This window comes from Manacus vitellinus, unplaced genomic scaffold, assembly GCF_001715985.3.
Source record: "Manacus vitellinus isolate BGI_N305 unplaced genomic scaffold, ASM171598v3 scaffold_7_pilon, whole genome shotgun sequence".
Taxonomy (NCBI): Eukaryota; Metazoa; Chordata; class Aves; order Passeriformes; family Pipridae; genus Manacus; species Manacus vitellinus.
This window is the reverse complement of record NW_021940813.1, coordinates 1,973,740-1,993,326: the sequence shown is the minus strand read 5'-3', so window position 1 is coordinate 1,993,326 and position 19,587 is coordinate 1,973,740. Positions and strand designations below refer to the sequence as shown.

The following is a 19,587-nucleotide window of genomic DNA, read 5'->3' as shown; positions in this document are numbered from 1 at the left end:
CCCAATTTCCCTTACAATCCCCTGCTAAAGGCTTCCAAGGTACAAGATCCAGGTCGGCACTGTGATTTTCTATAATCCTTGTTCAGCACCTCTCTCCAGGCAAAAAATACGGCTCTGCTGTTAATTAGAAAGTGACACAGACATGCTCTGAGAACCCAGAGATCCCATCTGGATTTCCTTAGAATTGAAAGACATGGGAAGTCCAAGGGGACAGAAGCTGAAAAAAATCACTCCTCACATGGCCAACCCAGCAAAGAAATTATTATTTGCTGATAAACCCCTCTCAATACTAAACACACACACTCAAGGGGAAAGTGAGTGAGCTACACTTAAAGCAGAAGCCCTCTTGCACATCAAACTCTGCATTTCCTCATGTTCTTCTGCCTCTGTTTTGCAGAGCTGAGTCAAGCACAGTCAGCACGGCTGCGGTCCCACTACAAGCTAAACAGTGACATCTTCAGTCAGCTGTTGTCAAAGATAGGCTTGGAGGACACAGTCAGGAACATGCAGACAAGACTAACAAGCTCTCATCCTGTAAATTCTCTGGCTGCCTCTGCACTGAGGGCTGCCTTTAGTCAGGAAACCCACAAAGCTCTCTGAATGTTTCTTCTGATGCAAATGCAGACAGAACACGGGAACAAGGTCTGAATGAATTACCTTTTGCACTCTTAATGGTCCTTTGCAGAACATGCTGCATGGCTGACACAGTCTTTTCACATGCCACCTGCATCAACATAACATATTCAGGTTTTAGTAAAACTTCAGCTGCCTAGTTTAATATTACTATTATTTCAAAAACACGGCTATTAAAAGGCAAACATGACTGATGACACAAGCAGGATGACAACTATGTAATGTAGAGTTTGGGGGAAAAAATTTTTGACTTAATTCTCTAACCAACTGAGCTAATTCTCCCAGAACAGGTATTAGAAACCATATACTCGTATCGAGGACTCTATATCCTTAAGGGAAAGGAACAGAAAAATAGATCTGAGAAATTGTTTTCAGTGCTTATTATGACATGAGGATAAAAAATTGCAATTACAAACATGCATGCAGTCTCTCTCTCTAGAGAGAACATCATCTTATTTGGAAAAATTACAAAATCAATCCAACTGAAATGCAAATGCAACTGTTTGATGCTCCTTTTGGTAAAAGGGAAATTCTCGGTTTTTTTCCTCTGAGGTGAGGAAAAAAAGCCAAAACAGAAGACAGTCTTTAAATAATGTCATAGATTAAAAGTCATAAAAAACCCAGAAGAAACATGGTCTAAACTTGCAGAGAGATGAGTAACTTCTCCCACACCTTCAAATTGTTTGGATGCTTGTGTGTCCATGCCAGAAGCATAGCAGCAAACAGGTCTCCTGTTCCAACAAAGACAGCATCCACTTTAGGAGACTCCATTCGAATTCTTTGTGTTATCCTGGTACCATCTGCTTTAGCTATAACACAAATTGACAGTTAAGTAACAGACCCAGCAACTAACACAATAGCATTTACTAGAATTTAAAAAGAAATAATTTTAAAAGTGATCATCAGATTTGAATTCTTCTGTTGTTTGGAATGTAAAGCTGCTAAGGAGTATTGTAAACTTTGTACTTTAAAAGAGAGGGGTTTTAAAAGGCACAACCTTCAAAAATTTGGCCAACTTGGGGTAGCATTTACAACTTATATACTCTACATACTTCATTTAAGAGGGAGGAGGTAGATAGCACCTTCATTTTTCATTCCTCAAAACTGTGCCCTTCTCAGGTGGAAACACTGTGTGACAGTCTGAAACACAGTGAATCTTGGTGATGGAATAAGTATATTTTATAACCTATGAGGGGGGGAACAGTCTGCTAAATAGTACACTGTAACTTTTCAGAAAAGTATTCAAAACATTCCAAGTTCCTGTTTTATATCACCACTACTCTCAGGGCCACTACTAGGGGCTGTAAGAGCCCTGATAAAACTCACCCAGGACATCCCCCACCCTGCACCCTCTGCCCAGGAGCTGCAGAGAAGCTCAGGCCTGGGCACAAGCACCCTTGCCTGAGCTCTGTTGTAGGTATTCCTGTGTTCAGCCCTGCTGTCCTGACTTAATGTTTAGATTTTCCAGATTAATCTCAGACCTGGCTTGTCTCACCTTCCTCTGATGACCACTGGCCTCTCAATGGGACCTGCCCTGCTCACCTTATTCAGATACAGTGGGTCTGAGTCTTGTGGGTGTTCTGCCTGTGCTGTGATCACACACAGCTCCCAGCTTGTGTTCCCTCAGGGAGCAGCCCCAGTCTTACCACTCCTTGACATTACTGTAGGAAAAGCTGTTCCCTTAGGGATCTACACTCCTTCCATGCACCACAGATGGGGGTGACAAATTACTTCATCAAGAGACAAGTTAAACGAAAGCACAGTCAAGGGAGGAGTTCATGACTTACTTTTTCTGTGGCTTCCCAGAGCAATTAAGTAGTCATTTCCCAGAGGTGCCTGTAGATCTGAGCTTGTGATCACCACAGTCTCTGGTCCCATGGCATGGAGCATATCCATTACCTTTCCATGTACAAAAAGGCAGGAATCAGTGACTGCAGTTACGTGTTGGATAAACTTCGCATCATACTTAGGATTTTTGACCAGCACCTTATTTTGGCATGTTTTGTAAAGAGAAAAAACAGTTTCTGCTCAAATAATTCACTTGAATTAGGGGCATTACTTTGATATAGGGGAATCAAAACATCCACACTTAAATGTACACACTTGTTAAAATATACAAACGTCTCTGTTTGTGTTATCTTTGGATGCTCCTCTGAAAAGAACACTCTGTTTCAGCTGTGATCGGATTTTTTGCCTGCATCACGTTTTCAGAACGTATCATCAAAAGAACAGGAGAACAAATACACAGACATGTTCACCTGAGCTGGCATCTTGAAACAGTTGTTAGAAAGCCAACAAATCCAGGTCCTGAAATCTTATTTAGCTACTACTTTAAGAGTTAGCAAAATTTTTAAAAGTTAAATCAGAGGTTCAAGTGTATCTGTCTCTATTCCTTTCTCATTCTGTTTCAACCTCCAAATTACACTTGCAAATTATATACCTTTGCATGTGTATTTTCACTCTGTGTTCCTCACTTAAACTCATAAATACTCTACTTCTGACATCACAAATGGTTACTACAGAAAGAAGTGATTTTGATTTCACAGAAGAAAGAATGACTTCAGTAATGAGTTTAGCATAAAACACAGATAAAATATTAATTCTCTCAGCAGAGTTTAACTAAAAATCCTCTCAGGCTAGCTATGACTCATGAGCAGACGGATTTATTTCTGCTATTTTTTAATTCTCTATTGCTTTTCTTTCTTGTCTAAGCCTCCAGGTTTCTTCAACTGTCAGACCTCTTTGCACAGACATCAGTTGGGTTTTAAAGAAGCAATAAATCCACCAGCATACACTGACATAATCAACTGTGAAATAGTATTAAACTAAATTTCATTTCTCAGTCACAATTCACCAACAACCTAATCTCCACTATTTCTAGTCGTAGGACTACATTAATATTACATCATATTTAATGTTATGTTAGATGCCTATACTGTCATCACTAGTCTTGCTGAAGAAATGAAAGCATGTCACCATGGAAGTTGATGCCAGAATTCCTACCACCTCAAAAGGGGACAAATTCCAGCATGGATTATTACTCAGAAGGACAGACTATATATGATATGCAGCTGGGGAGACAGATAGATTAAAATATAATATCCTGCAAGCAACTATTTTAAAAATGCTTCCACTCCTAAATATAATTCCACCTCTTTGGAAGAGATTTTTTTTAAACCCCATCACAAATAAATGCTATCACACCAAACAGTCAGAAAACTAACTTGCACAACTGTTCAGCACATGCAACTTGTGTTTGCAGCTGAAACATGCAAATCTAAAACCAATGGTTGCCCAGCTAATTGTGTTCTCCTCAAGGCTGTGGGTCCACTGGTGAGGATGAGAACGGAAGAACTGAGTTGCAGTTAGTGGCATAAAGCACAGCTCATCACCCTCACCCAGCACAGTGGGGTAATGTAAAACTGGGGGCTGTAAAACTGGGGAGGGGGGAAGGTGAGAACTAAAACAGCTGAGATCTTTTTAGATGCTTCCTGCAGTGAATCAATGGCAAGCAACCCATGTTGTCTGATGTCGCTACAGCAAAAAACCAACAAACATTTGGGCTGACAGACCCCCAGCTACTCTCCAGGGTGCCACTGCAGCTGCTGTTTGTTTAGAGATTTTGTGTTCTTTTGAAGTTCAAAACCAAATTGGAAGGAATAACATCAGTCCACTTGACTAGTCAACAAAACAAAGAGCTCAGCCCTTCTCAAGACATCAATAAAACCACATTCCTATTTTGTCCTTCACCACCAAGCCCTGCAGCTTTTTATTTTCTTCAGTTTGTATGAAAGGGTAAATCTTTACACCTCGATGCAATATATTTGCAGGCTATCTATCATCTCTGTATGGCAATGACAGCAGCTGTCAATGCTGTGGATTTGTCTGGGAGAAGGAGGAAAAGCTGGCCTCACACTCAGCCTTGCTGCTGCACGACTCACACATGGACAGCAAACAGAGAGACCTGAGCAGGTTCCTGATGCCCAGGGTCACCCGAGGTTTTCACCCCAACCAAAGCATTTCCACAGCATTGATAAGTGTCTGGGTACTTGCCACATGTGCTGCTGCCTCTCTTCTTACACTGCAGTAAAGCAACCTCACAGAGATCTACTCATTACCAAGGTAATGGCTTTATCTGTAGCTCTTTCTGGAAGTTTCTGTCGAAGTCTGACACTAAAATAGGAAATGTTTTGTGCCTGGAGCGCATGAACTTTTTTGACATACAGAAAGAAAGGATGGAGGCTAAAGTGACTTCAAGGTTAAAGACAAACTGCAAACTGCAGCACTGCAGGCAGGAATGCAGAAAGAGATCTTACACACCCTACCCGTTCCCTACTTACCTCTAAAGCATCTTTTTCGGTGTAAATCTTCCTGCCCGTGAGTAACCTGAGAATGAAACAGAAATCTTAAAAGAGCACAAGTACTACAGGCAGTGACTGCTTTGTTTATCCTTTGAAAGGAGGAAAGCTTGGACCGCACCAAACAGGTCTAAACCTTCTGTAGCTTCACGGTCTGCTGGACCAGACCGCTGTCTTTAAAGGTTACGTGCACAGACACACAGTGCTTCTGCAGAGGACTCACACCAGCCCTAACCTGCCTCCTCTAGAGATCCCTGTACCACAAAAATTCCCTTACAAGTGTCTTCTCTCCATCTCCCATGTAGCTGCTCCCTCCCCTCAGAGGCACAGCCTGTGATGTATCACAACAGATTATTTCCTGACCAAAGAGTCACAGTCCTATGTGGACAGGACAAGCAGCAGGCATTTAAATTCTTAGCTCCTATGAGATGTTGACATGGTGGTATTTCTGAATCTAGTTTTGGGGGGTTGAACCCAACTATCTCAGTTTTGATATTCTAACATGTAATAAAAGTTTCCATAGTAATGGGTAAGGATGGGGAAGGTATTTTTTCAACCTGTCCTAGATAGAGGCCTCTGGGGATAACAAGAAGTAATCATGAAAATGAGAGACTGGAGAAAACAAGAGAAATCTTTTCCTCACATAACTTCCAGATTTTTTATTGATTTCAGTATGGAACATCTGAGGTTGTCTGAAAAGCACCACTTGAAAGTAACAGCTAAAAACCAAACCCCAAAACATACCTACATAAGGCACTATAGTGAGACAAATAAAATAATGGGGTATCGGCCTTCCCTGATTTTGTCCCCAAGTTTATTTGGCTAGAAAAGGAAATAAGCACTTACTCAGCTTCAAACTGGTTAGGAGTAATTATATCTGCAACAGGTACAACTTTGTCCCTGTAGACTGGGAGGAGATCCTTGGGCACATACTAGGGAAGAAGAAACAGTGTCAAATGCTGTCAGGAGGATCTGTGATGTGGGACAGCAACCCTCCCTCCTCACTGCCTTTTTACTGAAATTATTTGCTAGTTTTGATCAAAAATGAATGTTTGTCAGTATGCAGCCTGGTATTGGCACATGGAGCTTTTCCATCACTGATCACAGCCCAATCCTAACAGCTGTTGGATCCCACACAAAATAACTCATCTTCATTTAGGTTCCAGTGCTGTGTCAATTCACAAGACAGCTGACAATGCCAGCCAGGCTACCAGCCAAAACAGAGCTCCTGACAGAAGATGAGAGAACTCCAGTGACACAGGGAGGTAGAGTATTGGGATATTTTCCTGCAGACATGGTCTGTATTCCCTCTGTTGTCTCAGCAGAGAGCCTGAAATAGTCCCAGGGCTATGCAGCTGTCATTCCTCCCACATACTAAACTCATTCAAATACAAGAAATTAAAGCACAAACTTACTTACTGGGATTCAAAGCCACACTTAGGTAAAGTAGCTTAGTTTGGGTGTTTAAAAATTAATAAATCTTTACACATCTTTATAAAACAAACATTCACTGCACAGAGAATCCAAACAGATGAATACTAACCATAGAGCCTTCTCCATTCCATTTATCACCCATCACTGGATCACACACTGTAATAGAATAAATTTAGGTTTAGAAATGGGGTACAGTTATAGAGACCCTGGTTGAAGGGAAAAATTCTAGGTAACAGCACTGAGCACCTTATAGCTTATATAATTTCACAGCTCTTGCAGTACACTCAGCCTGAAATTTGTAACTGGTGGCTGCCAATCCTGAAAGAGTAGGCCATGTCTTAAACAGTTATCAAGTTGGGATCACCCTCTCCTGCCTGCTTCCATGTTGTTATGTCTGAAGATGATGAGGATGAGAGGATCTGAGTGCTGGGAGTAAAGGGCCTTTTGTTATGAAGAACACAAAGAGCCCTCCCCTTCACTCCCCAACCCTAAACTCTGGAATGGTAGTACGGTTGGGAAGAAATGTGGGAGAAGCTAATAGCTCTGAAAAGAGTCCCATTTCTACTTCAGTGTAAAAAAATACATGCCAAATGTACACACCAAAATGTTGAGTGTATATTAAATAAAAAGTGTATTATAATGAAACAGTAAGAAAATCCATGCCAAAGTACATGAATTCATATTTGGTGTAGTAATATTAACATGTGTTTGGGATGGGTTCTGTATCATCAGCAGCATTAACAATGTATTCCAAGTGTCCTCAGTTTCAGAGCATGGAAATAGCCACAGTGTACTTCAAAAAGGAACATTGTTCATTATGTTAAAAGAGCCTTTAGCAAGATAAAAAAGAAATACAAATCCAATCAGTATTTAAGGAAGTTTTTCTATGAATAAAAAGAGGGTAATTTGTTTTACATTTTAAAAGTATTTTCCTTACATTATAATCTATTTATTAAATATAAAGGGTCTTAGAAGCCTAGCTGTGATCTCTACATCTGACCTCTTCCTTTTCTATACAGTGAGATGCTCCTTTCTACTCATATTCCAACAGTCCTTAGTTTTCATACAAGGCTCTGGAGAATCTGACAATGCAACAGTGTTAATAAAGACTAAAAAGCAACAAAACCCAGTGAAGATCTCTCTGCTACATTTTCCTGAATGAGCACTGTGCTTTGTTAATTTTAAGTCATCAGCAGTAGACACCTGCAAATCCTGCCAATCTTTCTAAATGCTTCCTGACCACACAGTTTACTGAACCTGAAGATGACAGCTAAAAACCATAATTCACAGCTTTTTATCCCACTAAATCCTCCCTGAGCTTGCCCTGTCACTCTAAACGTTTGCTCAATTCAAGCCTACACTGGTTATGTTCAAATGTCCCAAAAGACATTCAGGAAGGAAAGAGGAGAATTTTTTTCCCACAGGTTTAAGCCTGACATGACATGTTAATGAGGACAGTTGCTAGAGCCTGTTGCTCCCACATTTTAGCAGAAGGCACCAGAGCTAAAAAAAGACTTGGAGTTGAAGGTAAATCATGAAGCTTACAAGGCAAAGTAAGACATTTATGGGATGTTACATGAAGCCATGGCAGGGCAACACGGGAGAGTCTGTCCTGCTTTTGACTGACTGGGAAGTCAGGGAGAGGCTTCAGGTACATGCAACCTCTGAGCTACCACCAGCAGCAGCTGGCTGGGATTTTTATCCTTTCTTGGATACAGACAGTCAGTCCTCAAGGCACATTCTCCCTTGGACAGCATAAGGCAAGAAACATACTGAAAGGCATAAAATCAGAAAGATAAAAAGCCAAGTCCCTCAACACTTAAAGCTGAAATGAAACACCACTGGAGCCTCAGAGAGCCCCCAGATCAGCGGAGAAGATGGTTGTGAAATGCTGTGTAACATCAGAGCAGTGCTGTCATCCTAAAACAGTAAAGTGAATAAAATTAATAAAAACGCAGTGATGAAACAGAAAGGATTATAATGCACTTCCTTACCATATACAAGGTTGGAATTCTGTTGCTTCAACTCCTGGACAATATCCACCACCATTGCAAGAAATGATGTGTCTCTTGTATACCCTTTGGGGAAAAAAATAAAAAGAAAGACATTTGTGAAGTCTATTTTCATGAACACTTCTTCTGTTTTTAGTTTTGGATAGGAATGCTGCATACTTCTCATTCTTTGGATAAATGCATTTTTAAAACAAAGGCATTTTAGTAGTTCATTCAGGAAAAATAGGTGGGAAACAAATTCAGACAACTACAAATATAACCTTAAGAATCCATTTACTAAATATGTTATATATGAAGGGCTCATACAATTTCAAAATGCTTGAACATATATAAACAAAGGTCAGGTTAAAAGGAAAAAAATCTTTCCTTTTCATCAAAACAGCAGTCTAATAAGTATTATTTATGATGTAGTAAATATTTTAATTTCCATATACTTTTCTCATACTCTGTTTTAAAGCAATTTTTTAATTATTATTATTAATGTTTGCGCTGATAAAGTCTAGCATACTAATGCAATGGAGTTTTAATTTTGAATATTTTGGAGCAATGGCCAAAGTACCAATAAAATTTCTGTTTTTTAGGCTTAGCAGTGAAAAAAAATGGAAATAAATTTTACTATATTTTAAGGACTTAATCACACTGCTAGCACCACAATATTCTTATTTAATAATTAATTTCTTTATTTTATAGATGTTTCTTAATTTATATATTTATATATTAACTTCATTTGCAGCATTTATAAATTAACAATTTTATTTGAATTTATTTTAGTTCATTCAATACTATTATTTTGAGTCAGGTAGTATCTTCAAACCTTCAGCTTGGAAATGTCCACTCTACTAAAATATTTAAAAGTGCCTTTTGGAGATTTTTTTTTTTTAAACTCACAAAATTAATCAATTCTTAGATGTTGCAGAGAAATGGAAAAAGTTTCCAAGATTTTTGGCCAAAATGCTTTGCCTTACATCTATGAAATGCTGATCATCAGGAAAAAGAGCCAAGCAAAGATTTTTGTTATAGACTGGCTGAAAAAAAAAAATACACAGCTTGGTTAACATTATTGACAGAGGTGTTTAAAACAATTACACTGAATTGGAGTTTATCTCTTACCTTGAGCCTTTTACTGTAAATGAAACAAGTATATGAAGATCTACAAATACCAACAGTCACAAAAGTTAACAGTGTTACTCTAAGTGGCCTAAAGACAATAACTTCCATCTCAGCCAAGATATCTACAGTCACCAGACATACAATTAACAATAAAATCCTGTCCGTTGAGAAATCAATTTGTTTTCAGTGTGTAAATAATCATATCCAGGTTGTTGGAGGTACAAAGTAGTTGTCCACTATAGTGAATGGCTGTTCCTGTTTGAAAAGAAAAATCTGACTTTTGGCCCTGAATTTTAAGTTCAGTCACAGTGCAGCTGCAGAATAAAACACTGGAAGTATTATTGGATATTAAGAAATTACTGACATTTCTACCCATGCCTTCTTTTTGTCCATGCTGAAAATGTCTACAGCAAATAAGATTTTAAAACAAACTTGAACAACACACTGATCCATCTACCCACAAATCCTTTTTTAAAAGGCATGTTAATAAAGATTCCCTTTTTCTCCGAAATTTCTTTTCTTTTGCTGAAGATTTCTGTTTCTCATTCTTCCACTTTTCATCTCTTACATCCATTTTGGCAGTACAAGACTGTGATAGAAAGGGTGTAGAGGTCTCTTCCAAGAGTTGGAAGTAAAATAAAAAAGGAACATTTCAGCTAAAAGAATACTCAAACACTATTTAGAATTTTTGCATACTAGCATCTCCTGAAAATTCCTGCAATACAGTGTGTTCTTCCTGGAAATGTCCTCTGAGAGAGTTCTTTCAAGGAAAAAAAGGGTGTTCATCTATTTCTCAATCACAGAGAACTCCTTTATGCCAAAATTAATTTCTTAACCTTAGTTCAATCTACTTTCTATTTAGTCTCCTTTATTTTGGAGATATTCCTTGAAAAAGCCCTGACAATAACTCTTCAGACATGTCATACCCTTCCAGCCAGAATGACTGCTGTGGAGTTATAATCCATACACTTAGAAGTTTCCAATTTTCCCTGTATATAAAGAACTTCCTTACATGTGGAAGCCATGAAATCAGTTAAATCTGGTTATATATTTCTGCTTACCTTTAAAAAGTGACTGTTCACTGCTATAAAGAAATGATACTGTAATCTAAACCAGAGGCACAACTCTTACTGAGGTGAAACCTGATCGGTAACCTACTTTTGAGAAGCAGGAATTGAGAAGCAATCTTTAATAAAAACTGCAATTAGGATCTCTCATTTCCAGAAAATGTTTTACAAGAAGTTCTCTTTGCCTGTATTTATAAACACTTTGTACTTAGTGCTAGAAAAGGAAGACACTGCAGGACTGTATTCACTCAGATGACCTACATAGTAACAAGAGCAAAAAATCAAGACATGACAGAGTCAAACCCAAAATCCAACCCTGCTTATACTTTGCTCCGTGTCCAAGCACTATGCCTTAAAGATCAAGCAAAAAAATCAAGGACATACAACTGTGTATAAAATCATGCTGCAGTAGCACAGAGTGTCAGTGCTGCAGATTTAGGAGCAAGGGTTAAACTCATGTCTTCCTAACAAATTTTAAAATAATACTCTGACATTCCTCATCCTTTTTTTTCCAGTAGAGGCACTCCCAAAACATTAAGTATGCCTGCACATGACTGGCCTGTACAAGTCTGTAAATTATACAAGGGGATCAATTTACCCACCCAGTTACAACCTGCAGGCTGGAGAGCTCTGGCTGTTCCAAATTAAACAGCACGAGCAGTTGAGACGATAATATACAGGTGAAATTGCAGGAGGAACCAAAGGAGGGAAATTTTAATTGCTTGGTTTGCAATAAGGAGGGATATGGTTTATATTTCTTTAGTTCTGTTTACATCTCATGAGAACTCCAGGGAACCAGCTCATCTTACCTGTGAGTACATAATCGTAGCGGTTGACCTTGTTCAGCTTCAGTCCTTCATATAGTTCATGAAGCTCATCTGAATTCAACACCTGACCCTTCCAGTGGGCATAACCTGCAAAGCAAATGCCAGATAATTTTTTTCAAGAGCTGGATTTTCTATTTCAGATCACACATTATACACATGCAGGGACCACATCAATTATCAGCATCAGAAAGCATTTCCACCTCTTCTGTAAAATGCTGTTGCCGAATGAAAGCTGCTGTCAGCAGAACAGTTGATGTGCTCAGCTTCTTCTTAGCACTTCTGTCTCCCTAAGAATGACTACACTGCAATTTGAGACTGTCCATTTACCAGCAAATCAAGCTGAGAACACACAAGCTCCTGCAAGATTTCCCATGGAGCCTTTGCAACTACCCCTTTCCTGTGCGGAGGGTGACAAACATATGTTTTAGGCTTCACTGGAGGAGGGTGTCAGCACAACATATCTTTGTTATTTTATACTATATTAAAAAAGAGAAAATTGACAGTTAGATGACAAGCTTAATAGGCTTGTGGATCTGTCCATACCCAGACATGCAGCACTGCTGCACCCCATCAGATGTGGTGCTTGCTGGGACCCGCATGTAACGAATAGACATATAATGTCATCTGACAGATTTTCTTCCCAAAATAGCACAGCTTTAGTACTGAGAATCCTGGAGGAGGAAATGAGTAGCAGAAAGACACTATAAACAGACAAATAATATCCATACACTCTTATCCTTGAATGATCTCTAAGAATTACAAGCCAATATTCTCAGCCGAGAAGTGGATGGAATGTGAAGTTACTTGGGAGAAGCTGAAACGATTTCAGCAAACAGTGGACCAAGCTTCATGGAAGCCAATTTCAAGGAAAACAAAAATAATTTCCCTTAACAGAATCTAAATATTTATTGAAAAATATAAATGCACCTTGCACCTTGTTGTCAAAGCCTGCTGCCCATCCAGGTGGCACCAATCCCTTCCCTGTATGTAAGAATGGAGCTTCCTCCAGGATTTTAGATGAAGCACCCACAGTTTAACTCTTCCAACTTCCATAAAATCAGAGGTTGTTAAAAAGCTTATTTTTTTATTAACTGGAATTAGGAAAAGTGAAATGTTAAAATCATGTATCTTCTTCCATACCACCCTTGTGTGATAACTTCTGCTCTTGCAGTTAGGAAATTCTGTGATAAAAACTGTTGGTTTTGATTATCACTCTAAACTGTGTTATTAGAGTAACTGCCAAAAGGTGCCTGGAGCTTAGTCTAAGCACATTTTTCAGTTTTCCTTCTTATGAATGCAAATACACCCACAGTATGGTGAGCAGATGGATCATTTTGTTCTCCTCAGCTCACAAAGGCCAAGCCTCTAAAACACGACTCGCTGCCAGCTGGCTGGGGGCCTGACTCACATCAGCCACCACCACTCTCTCCCAGGCAAATGCCTCCCACAAAGTCCCTGTGAAGAAATGGACAAAGTGGGGGATTTCCATGTGTTAGGCCTGTGGTTTCATTGCAAAATACAGTGATATTCAAAACTGCAACAGCCAACACCCAGGCACACCTCTAGTTCTTCAGGCACCCCGAGCGTATGAGGAACACTTGACTACACCTAACCCCAGTAGCTGGTTAATTAACACATATGCAGATGTTTGTTCTGTCACATCTGCAGTGCCAGAGAGAAATCATCTGTCCTCTCCTCTTCCTTGAATCTCTGTAGCACTGCAAAGCCAGTACAGAGACACAACAGGGTCCTTCCACTGTGGCCATGAATGAAACTGGGTGCACTTTTCACCCAGATGCAAGATCTGCTGGCAAAAGTGCAGATTTTTGCCTCACATGTGGCCATAAATATAAATATGATAGATTGCCCAGACAATCCAGATACTCTCAGGAGGCATCCCTACAAATTCACCATTTAACTAAGAGTTCACCTGGCTATGTCAAGCTGTCTGTACCAAGCTGCCTTAAATACTCAATGCACAGGGTTCATGTCACACTGATCCCTCCACTGAGGGGGAGAAGTAAATATGGAAACACAATATTGGGCAGCAGCCCAGCTTAGCTCAGGAATTGGTAACTCACCCACACGGGGCAGGGACATTGAACTCTGTAGCAATGACTTCCAAAGGTTCTAAAGGAGCCTTTTTACTACGTGGTAAAGTGTAATACAACCTAAAGTCTAATCACACAACAGCCAGAGGAAAAACAAAACCCTAGGGAAGCTCTCAGGGAAGCCCCAGCTATTCAGACAGAAAAAAAAGGTGAATGCCTTCACTGGATCTGCAGAGAACTGTGATTTCACTAGGAACTGAATTATGCTGGAGCAAGAAGAAACAAACAAAATCAAAACTGGCAGCAAAATGGAAATCACCCCAAGCCCTTTCCCCAGGGTAATGTCATGTAACATGATGAACAAGGTGCAAACCCTGCATTTATCCTGCTCTCCTCGTGGAATATACAACCAAAAATAAGCTTCTGTAGAGGGACAGAAGAAAAAGCCAGTTGCTCATGTTCAAAAAGTGTTTCACTAACTGCAGAATGGATAAATTGGGGTCTCAGGAAGAGGGACTATCTTGAAAGGGGTCTTCCCTGAGTCTTCCTTGTTTTATGTGCAAAACCACCAAATAATTCCCCTCAGAGCTGGACTGAGAGAACAGAGAACATTGCAAATCATGATCCAGCTCTCCAAAAGACCACTTGGCTCAGAGTAACTGCATTAATCTCCCAGATCTGTAAATAATTTAAAACACACAGAAGCATTCAAATGACTTTATACTCCTTCTGCTTATCTGTGATATGACCTTTTATTGCAATTATGTATTTGGTTTTAGCACATAAGGGAATGAAAAACAGGTAAGATATCATGACTTATGTCACTTATCCCTCTAAAAGGACATATGTATTCATCAGTCTCCAGGGAAATATCTTGGTTCATCTGTATGAAAAAGAAAAAAAAATAACAAAACCACAACCAGAGAGGTAGCTAATACTATAACCAAGATGAATTTACACACTTTTTTGTCTTGCCTTCCTCCACTAGTACTTTTTTTCTCCTTTGGAATGTATTTATAATCCTCTTAATTACTTTCAAAAACAAGGAAGAAAGAAAATAAAAGTCCCAAGCATATCAGAAGGGACAAAAACCCCAACCAAGCAACACAGCAAAACAAAAAATAAGCTACCATTTCGGTACAGCAAGGCGTGTAAGATTTCTTTGTTTTCCAACCCAGAACACTCTGTTCTGAGGTTTGAGTTCCTCCTGTGGTGCTCCCTGCAAAACTATTCCAAGTGGCTTCACTACCCAAGTATTTCACATGGGAAAAAGGAAGAAAGATCTAGTGTTTAAGGCACATGATGGACAGGCAGTCTGGTTGGAATTACAAAATTCACATGTAAACTCCAGCAGACAACCTGGTCTAAACACATGACTAATCTTTAGCTACCAGGAGGCCTTCAACAAAAACAGAAATACAGTACCAAATTCCCCACTGGATTTTTTACAGCTGGGCAGTGTGGGAGTAAAATACTAGCAGTGTCAGGCATGAGTGGAGATCTTTTCTTTTTTGCCCCTGCACACACAGGTGTGAGTGACTGCATATGGGTGGCAGACTATGAGGAATCACATCAAGACATAATTATAATTTATCACGTATTAGACCTACCAGCCAACCCAACCACCCACTACACACCCACTAAGTGGAAGTCAAAAGTGCTTAGAAATAAAAAGGAGCAGAAAAAAAACCCCTGGGCTCTTTGTTCCAGAGCAGTTTCAAAGGTAGGATTTGGACAGCAAAGTAAGCACATTATATGCTTGCTAGTAACCTACCAATGAAAAACAAAAATGAAAATCCCTGAGGAATTAAAAATGCACCCCAAAATATCAACAACAGAATTAAAAAAAATAATCTAGATTTTAATTTTTGCACATCAGACAATGAGATGCTTCTGCAAACAGTACAGTAAAATAGAATAAAAAGCACAGTCTTTGTAGGCTGCATGACAGCTTCTTTTATTTGTACATGAAGCACGACGCCATTCAAGTGTGAGTCACTCTAATCACAAAAGATCCTCACGAAGCAACATGACAAACTGTTCTCCCAGGGGGACTGATTTAAAGCACATTTTCCAAATTTCAGGATTATCAGAGACTAAAGAAAGCTGAATTTTCTGAGCAGGAGTCAGCAGAAAGTTGCCCGTGGTAGCTTACTAATTTAAAGACAGGGCAAAAAAAGAGCAATAATGATTCACCCAAGAAAGTCTGTTAGTCATAAATTCTCTCTGCATTTTATCTTTTGCTGCCAGGACCAAGTTTAAAAAACAGGGAAAGAAGGAAAGAAAGAACATCATGTCCAAAACCTCACAGACTTTTCTACCTGTGCTCCTCTGGTATGTGGCATTCTTTCAGAAACTACAGTTCACACCTAGATTTTGAAGGAGGAATTTGTCCTTCAGCTTTAATGAGGATGCCAGAAAGGGTTCTCGTAAGATTTTGTTTTTATAGGAAAATCAAGTTGCCTTCACCCATTCATCCAGCACACAGTGCTTGTGTATTGCAGCACTGCTCCAGACCCAAGTTCTGCTTCCCAAAGCCATGAGATTGTGTGGCAACCTTTGGGATTTTGTTTTAAACGCATTTTCTAAGACAATCAAGATTACAGGAAAAAAAAAAAAAAGAAATAATGTCACTGCTAAACACCAGGAGTAGTTCCTGGTGTTTATATTTTACAGACTTGTGACCTTTGAGACATTTTTGGGTTTAGGATGTTCATTTAGGTCTTCTTTTGGGGGAAGACCCTTCTATTATCCACTACTATCTACTACCCTTCTACTATCTCCACTGTCTGCCAAACCTTGAATGAAACACTGGTAACCTTTCTCCAGCTGTTTCTTTCTTTTCTGTTTTAAGAACCTGCTCATCCTATTGGTAATGTAATTTTCCTACCTTCAGACACATTCAGTTCATGGTCAGTAAAACTTCTTCTAAGCTCTTTTAATGCCCTGTAAAGCTGATTTAATCTTGAAACTGAAAGCCAACAAACAACATGTGCTCATGCACCTTAAGAGCCAAGTTATTTAACATGAAAAAATTGCTTAATTTCTGGAAGATCACAGGAGTTTTACCCAGCTACCAAAACCAAACAACAGAAAATCCCAAACTCCAAACCTAAACACATTAAAGAAATGGAAGTTACACCTAAGTACCTCTGAAAAACATGACAGAACCTTTGTACTGTGCCAAAGGGTACGAGCAAAATAAGCAGCTTTTTGACTGAGCCAGAAAAGGCACCCACCCCCTTGTTTAATTATTACCTCTTTTGTGCCTTTCCTTAACAAGCAGAGATGGCTTTCAAGCTACTTTTGAAACATTAATTTCTTCTTCCCAGGCTGACACTACATTCCTTCCATGATAGGCATCTTATAATCTCTTGAAAGCTGCATGGAGCTCAACACAGTGAGAGAAGACAGAGGCCTCCTTGTCTGCTCTCTGTTCCAAAAATGAGCAGTTTATTAACACACCTGTTCCTGTGAGATACTAGGAAAGTACCTCAACATTTGTGGGGGTTTTTTTTGTTTGGTTGGTTTGTTTTTTTTTATTATTATTTTGTGTTTTTTGTTTGTTGTTTTTTTGTTTGTTTGGGTTTTTTCTTTTGTTTGTTTCTTTGTTTGTTTGGGTTTTTTTGTGTGTGTGTGTCAGAAACAAATTTTGCTCTTTTTCAAGATGTTAAAGTCTGGTTTTGCTTCTTAAGACACCTGTGGAATGTCTTTATCTAGAGTAGATCTCCCCTCAAATAATCCATCACCACCAAGACAGTAAATGTGTCTCTTTTGATCCAGAAACAGCAAGTCACTTGGAGCTCCTTTGTGGGTGAAAGGTATTGCTAAAATAAACATAAATTTCATCTTTCTTTCAAAAGGTAAAAGTTCTCTAGCACTCTGAATATTAATAAGTCTGAAAGTATTATGTGAGTGCATCATATAAATAAAATAAAATAAAAATACACCCAAATGTATTAACACCCTTCCTCCCTCCAAATTTTAGGATACTTGCTAGCCATCTGGGTAGGCACACAAAGATAGGAAACATTGAGTCTACCTCAGTATTCTCTGATGTTTGGGTTGGTAATGTGATTATAACTGTCATAGGGCCATAATGCACAGAAAACCATTCTGAAGACTCCCCCATTCACAGGCCTGGCTGTGTAAATGGCCTTATTTGTGTTGTTTCACTGTCTGAGTTAATTAGATTACTGCCTAACAAAGAGAAACTCACACTCTGAAGGGCAGATCAGGACATTACCACCTCATATCATGCCCTACTCCCAAATCCAGACTTCAGAGAGACTTTCAGAACATGAAAATTACATTTTCGTGCTATATCGTGAAAATGTGAGGGAAAACAAAAGGCCAATCTCCTCTCCACTGCCATGGGATGAGGTGAGCCACGTGTTGAGCAGAGCTGAGTGACTGTGGAGTAGTATCTGTAAAATTTTACCTGTGTGGTTTGAAAACTGGACAGAGTTCACCGTATCAACTTCAAATCCCAAAACCTGTAATAGAACACAGGGATACTTCTTTTACTAACAGAGCTTCATTAATACATTACCAGCGTCACAAAACACAAGGAAGTACTCTCAGTTTCCAGTGCATATTTAAAAATCTTGAAAGCTGAGTCAACAAACATGCAACATAAACAAACAGCAAAGTGCTTTACTACAGCAACCAACATGGAACAAAAGTGCCACTGGCAACAGCACCAGGAAAACAGAGCTCTGGATCCTCAGGCTGGAGTTCATCTGGGGATAAGGATGGATGGGCTGGTCCAGCAGCAATCACTGAAACCCTGAAGAGAACCTTTCTTGGCAAGAAAATATCTCTCAGGTACTAAATTAATGCAAAATATGGAGGGAGGATGCTGTTGGTATTCCAGAAAGCAAATTTTTTATAAAAGGAGGACAAAAGAATCTTAAAGGGAATCAATGCTACAAGCCATACTTGGATGTCACAATCAGTTTCTTAACAGCTAAAAATGAATAGAAAGAAATGCCAGAGAACTTATTTGGGGCATGATTGGGCAGAAAAGGGAGAAAGCTCTTAAAAACACAGAGTAAAAAAGGCCTAAAGCATGTTCCAAAAGCCACCTGGTACCTTGCATTACCAGCAATCCAAATATTAAAATATCCAAGAATTTGCTAATGCAATCAACATTCCTGTTGCCCGAAAATATATGAATATTATTATAAATTATATTATAAAAATAACAGCATTGAATCAGGAGAAGACTAATGAGGATTTTTAACCTCACAATACCTGCTTAATACAGGCATTGCTGGCCAAGCCATTTTTAACTCTCATGGAAGGAATTCTAATGCAAAAGTGACATTAACAGTCTGACGCTGAATATTTGTTTCCACATCCAGCTTTCTCTGAGTAAGAAATCTCTTCAAAAGACGAGCTGCTATGTATGGCTCAGTGAGTCATACTGGGAGATAAAAGGAATGATGCACCACTGTGTATGATCCTCTTTCAGGCAATTTGCTGGGAGGGGTGAGTGAAGAAACAAAGCTTTTTCAGTCACGTTTTTTTCACCGAGACTCACGACTCTCCCTTTTCAGCATGAAGGCAACCCCTTCACACACATTAAAAACCTCTGGGTGTATGTGCCAGACGTCAGGCTTTCCCTGTGCATGTACTTTCTCCGTGATAAGCCCCTTATTCCAATCCTTGTGCTGCTACAAGAAGGATGTATGTGCTGCGACAGATCACTCCTTCCTGCAGGTGCTACACTTCTGTCATTTCACAGCTCAGAGTCCACACAGGTCTTCACAGAATTCTTATTTCAGTATTTAATAAAGGTTTCTGTTCATTCCACCCCAGAAAGCAAATTAATCCTTTGATAATGACAGACAGAATGGAGGGTTGCCTCAACCTGTTCTAGTTCAAATTAACCCCAGCTTCTACTCCTTGCCTAGGTTCTTGTTTTACCTTGGTGGATTTTATTTTAAAGGCCCAGGAATTAAAAGGGGTGAGAACATGACCATACTGTAATGACCTTAACCTTGATGTTTGCACATGCTCTTCAAAGAAATAAATGATAATATGACCACCCTGTCACTTCCTTCAAATGTTTTGGCAACAATTGTGAATTA

At 39.3% G+C, this 19,587-nt stretch overlaps 1 protein-coding gene across 1 annotated transcript in view; it reads right to left on the bottom strand.

Annotated features, from left to right (window-relative positions):
• PDXK (pyridoxal kinase) overlaps window positions 1-19,587 on the bottom strand; it is a 53,830-nt gene that overhangs the window by 9,589 nt on the left and 24,654 nt on the right. The window contains exons 2-11 of the mRNA XM_018083914.2: window positions 18,045-18,106; window positions 17,934-17,988; window positions 11,424-11,528; window positions 8,420-8,503; window positions 6,535-6,581; window positions 5,838-5,923; window positions 4,974-5,019; window positions 2,421-2,532; window positions 1,306-1,442; window positions 658-724 (exon numbers count right to left, since the gene is read on the bottom strand). Coding sequence (XP_017939403.1) covers window positions 658-724; window positions 1,306-1,442; window positions 2,421-2,532; window positions 4,974-5,019; window positions 5,838-5,923; window positions 6,535-6,581; window positions 8,420-8,503; window positions 11,424-11,528; window positions 17,934-17,988; window positions 18,045-18,106 — 801 coding nt within the window. The remainder of the gene's footprint in view (window positions 1-657; window positions 725-1,305; window positions 1,443-2,420; window positions 2,533-4,973; window positions 5,020-5,837; window positions 5,924-6,534; window positions 6,582-8,419; window positions 8,504-11,423; window positions 11,529-17,933; window positions 17,989-18,044; window positions 18,107-19,587) is intronic.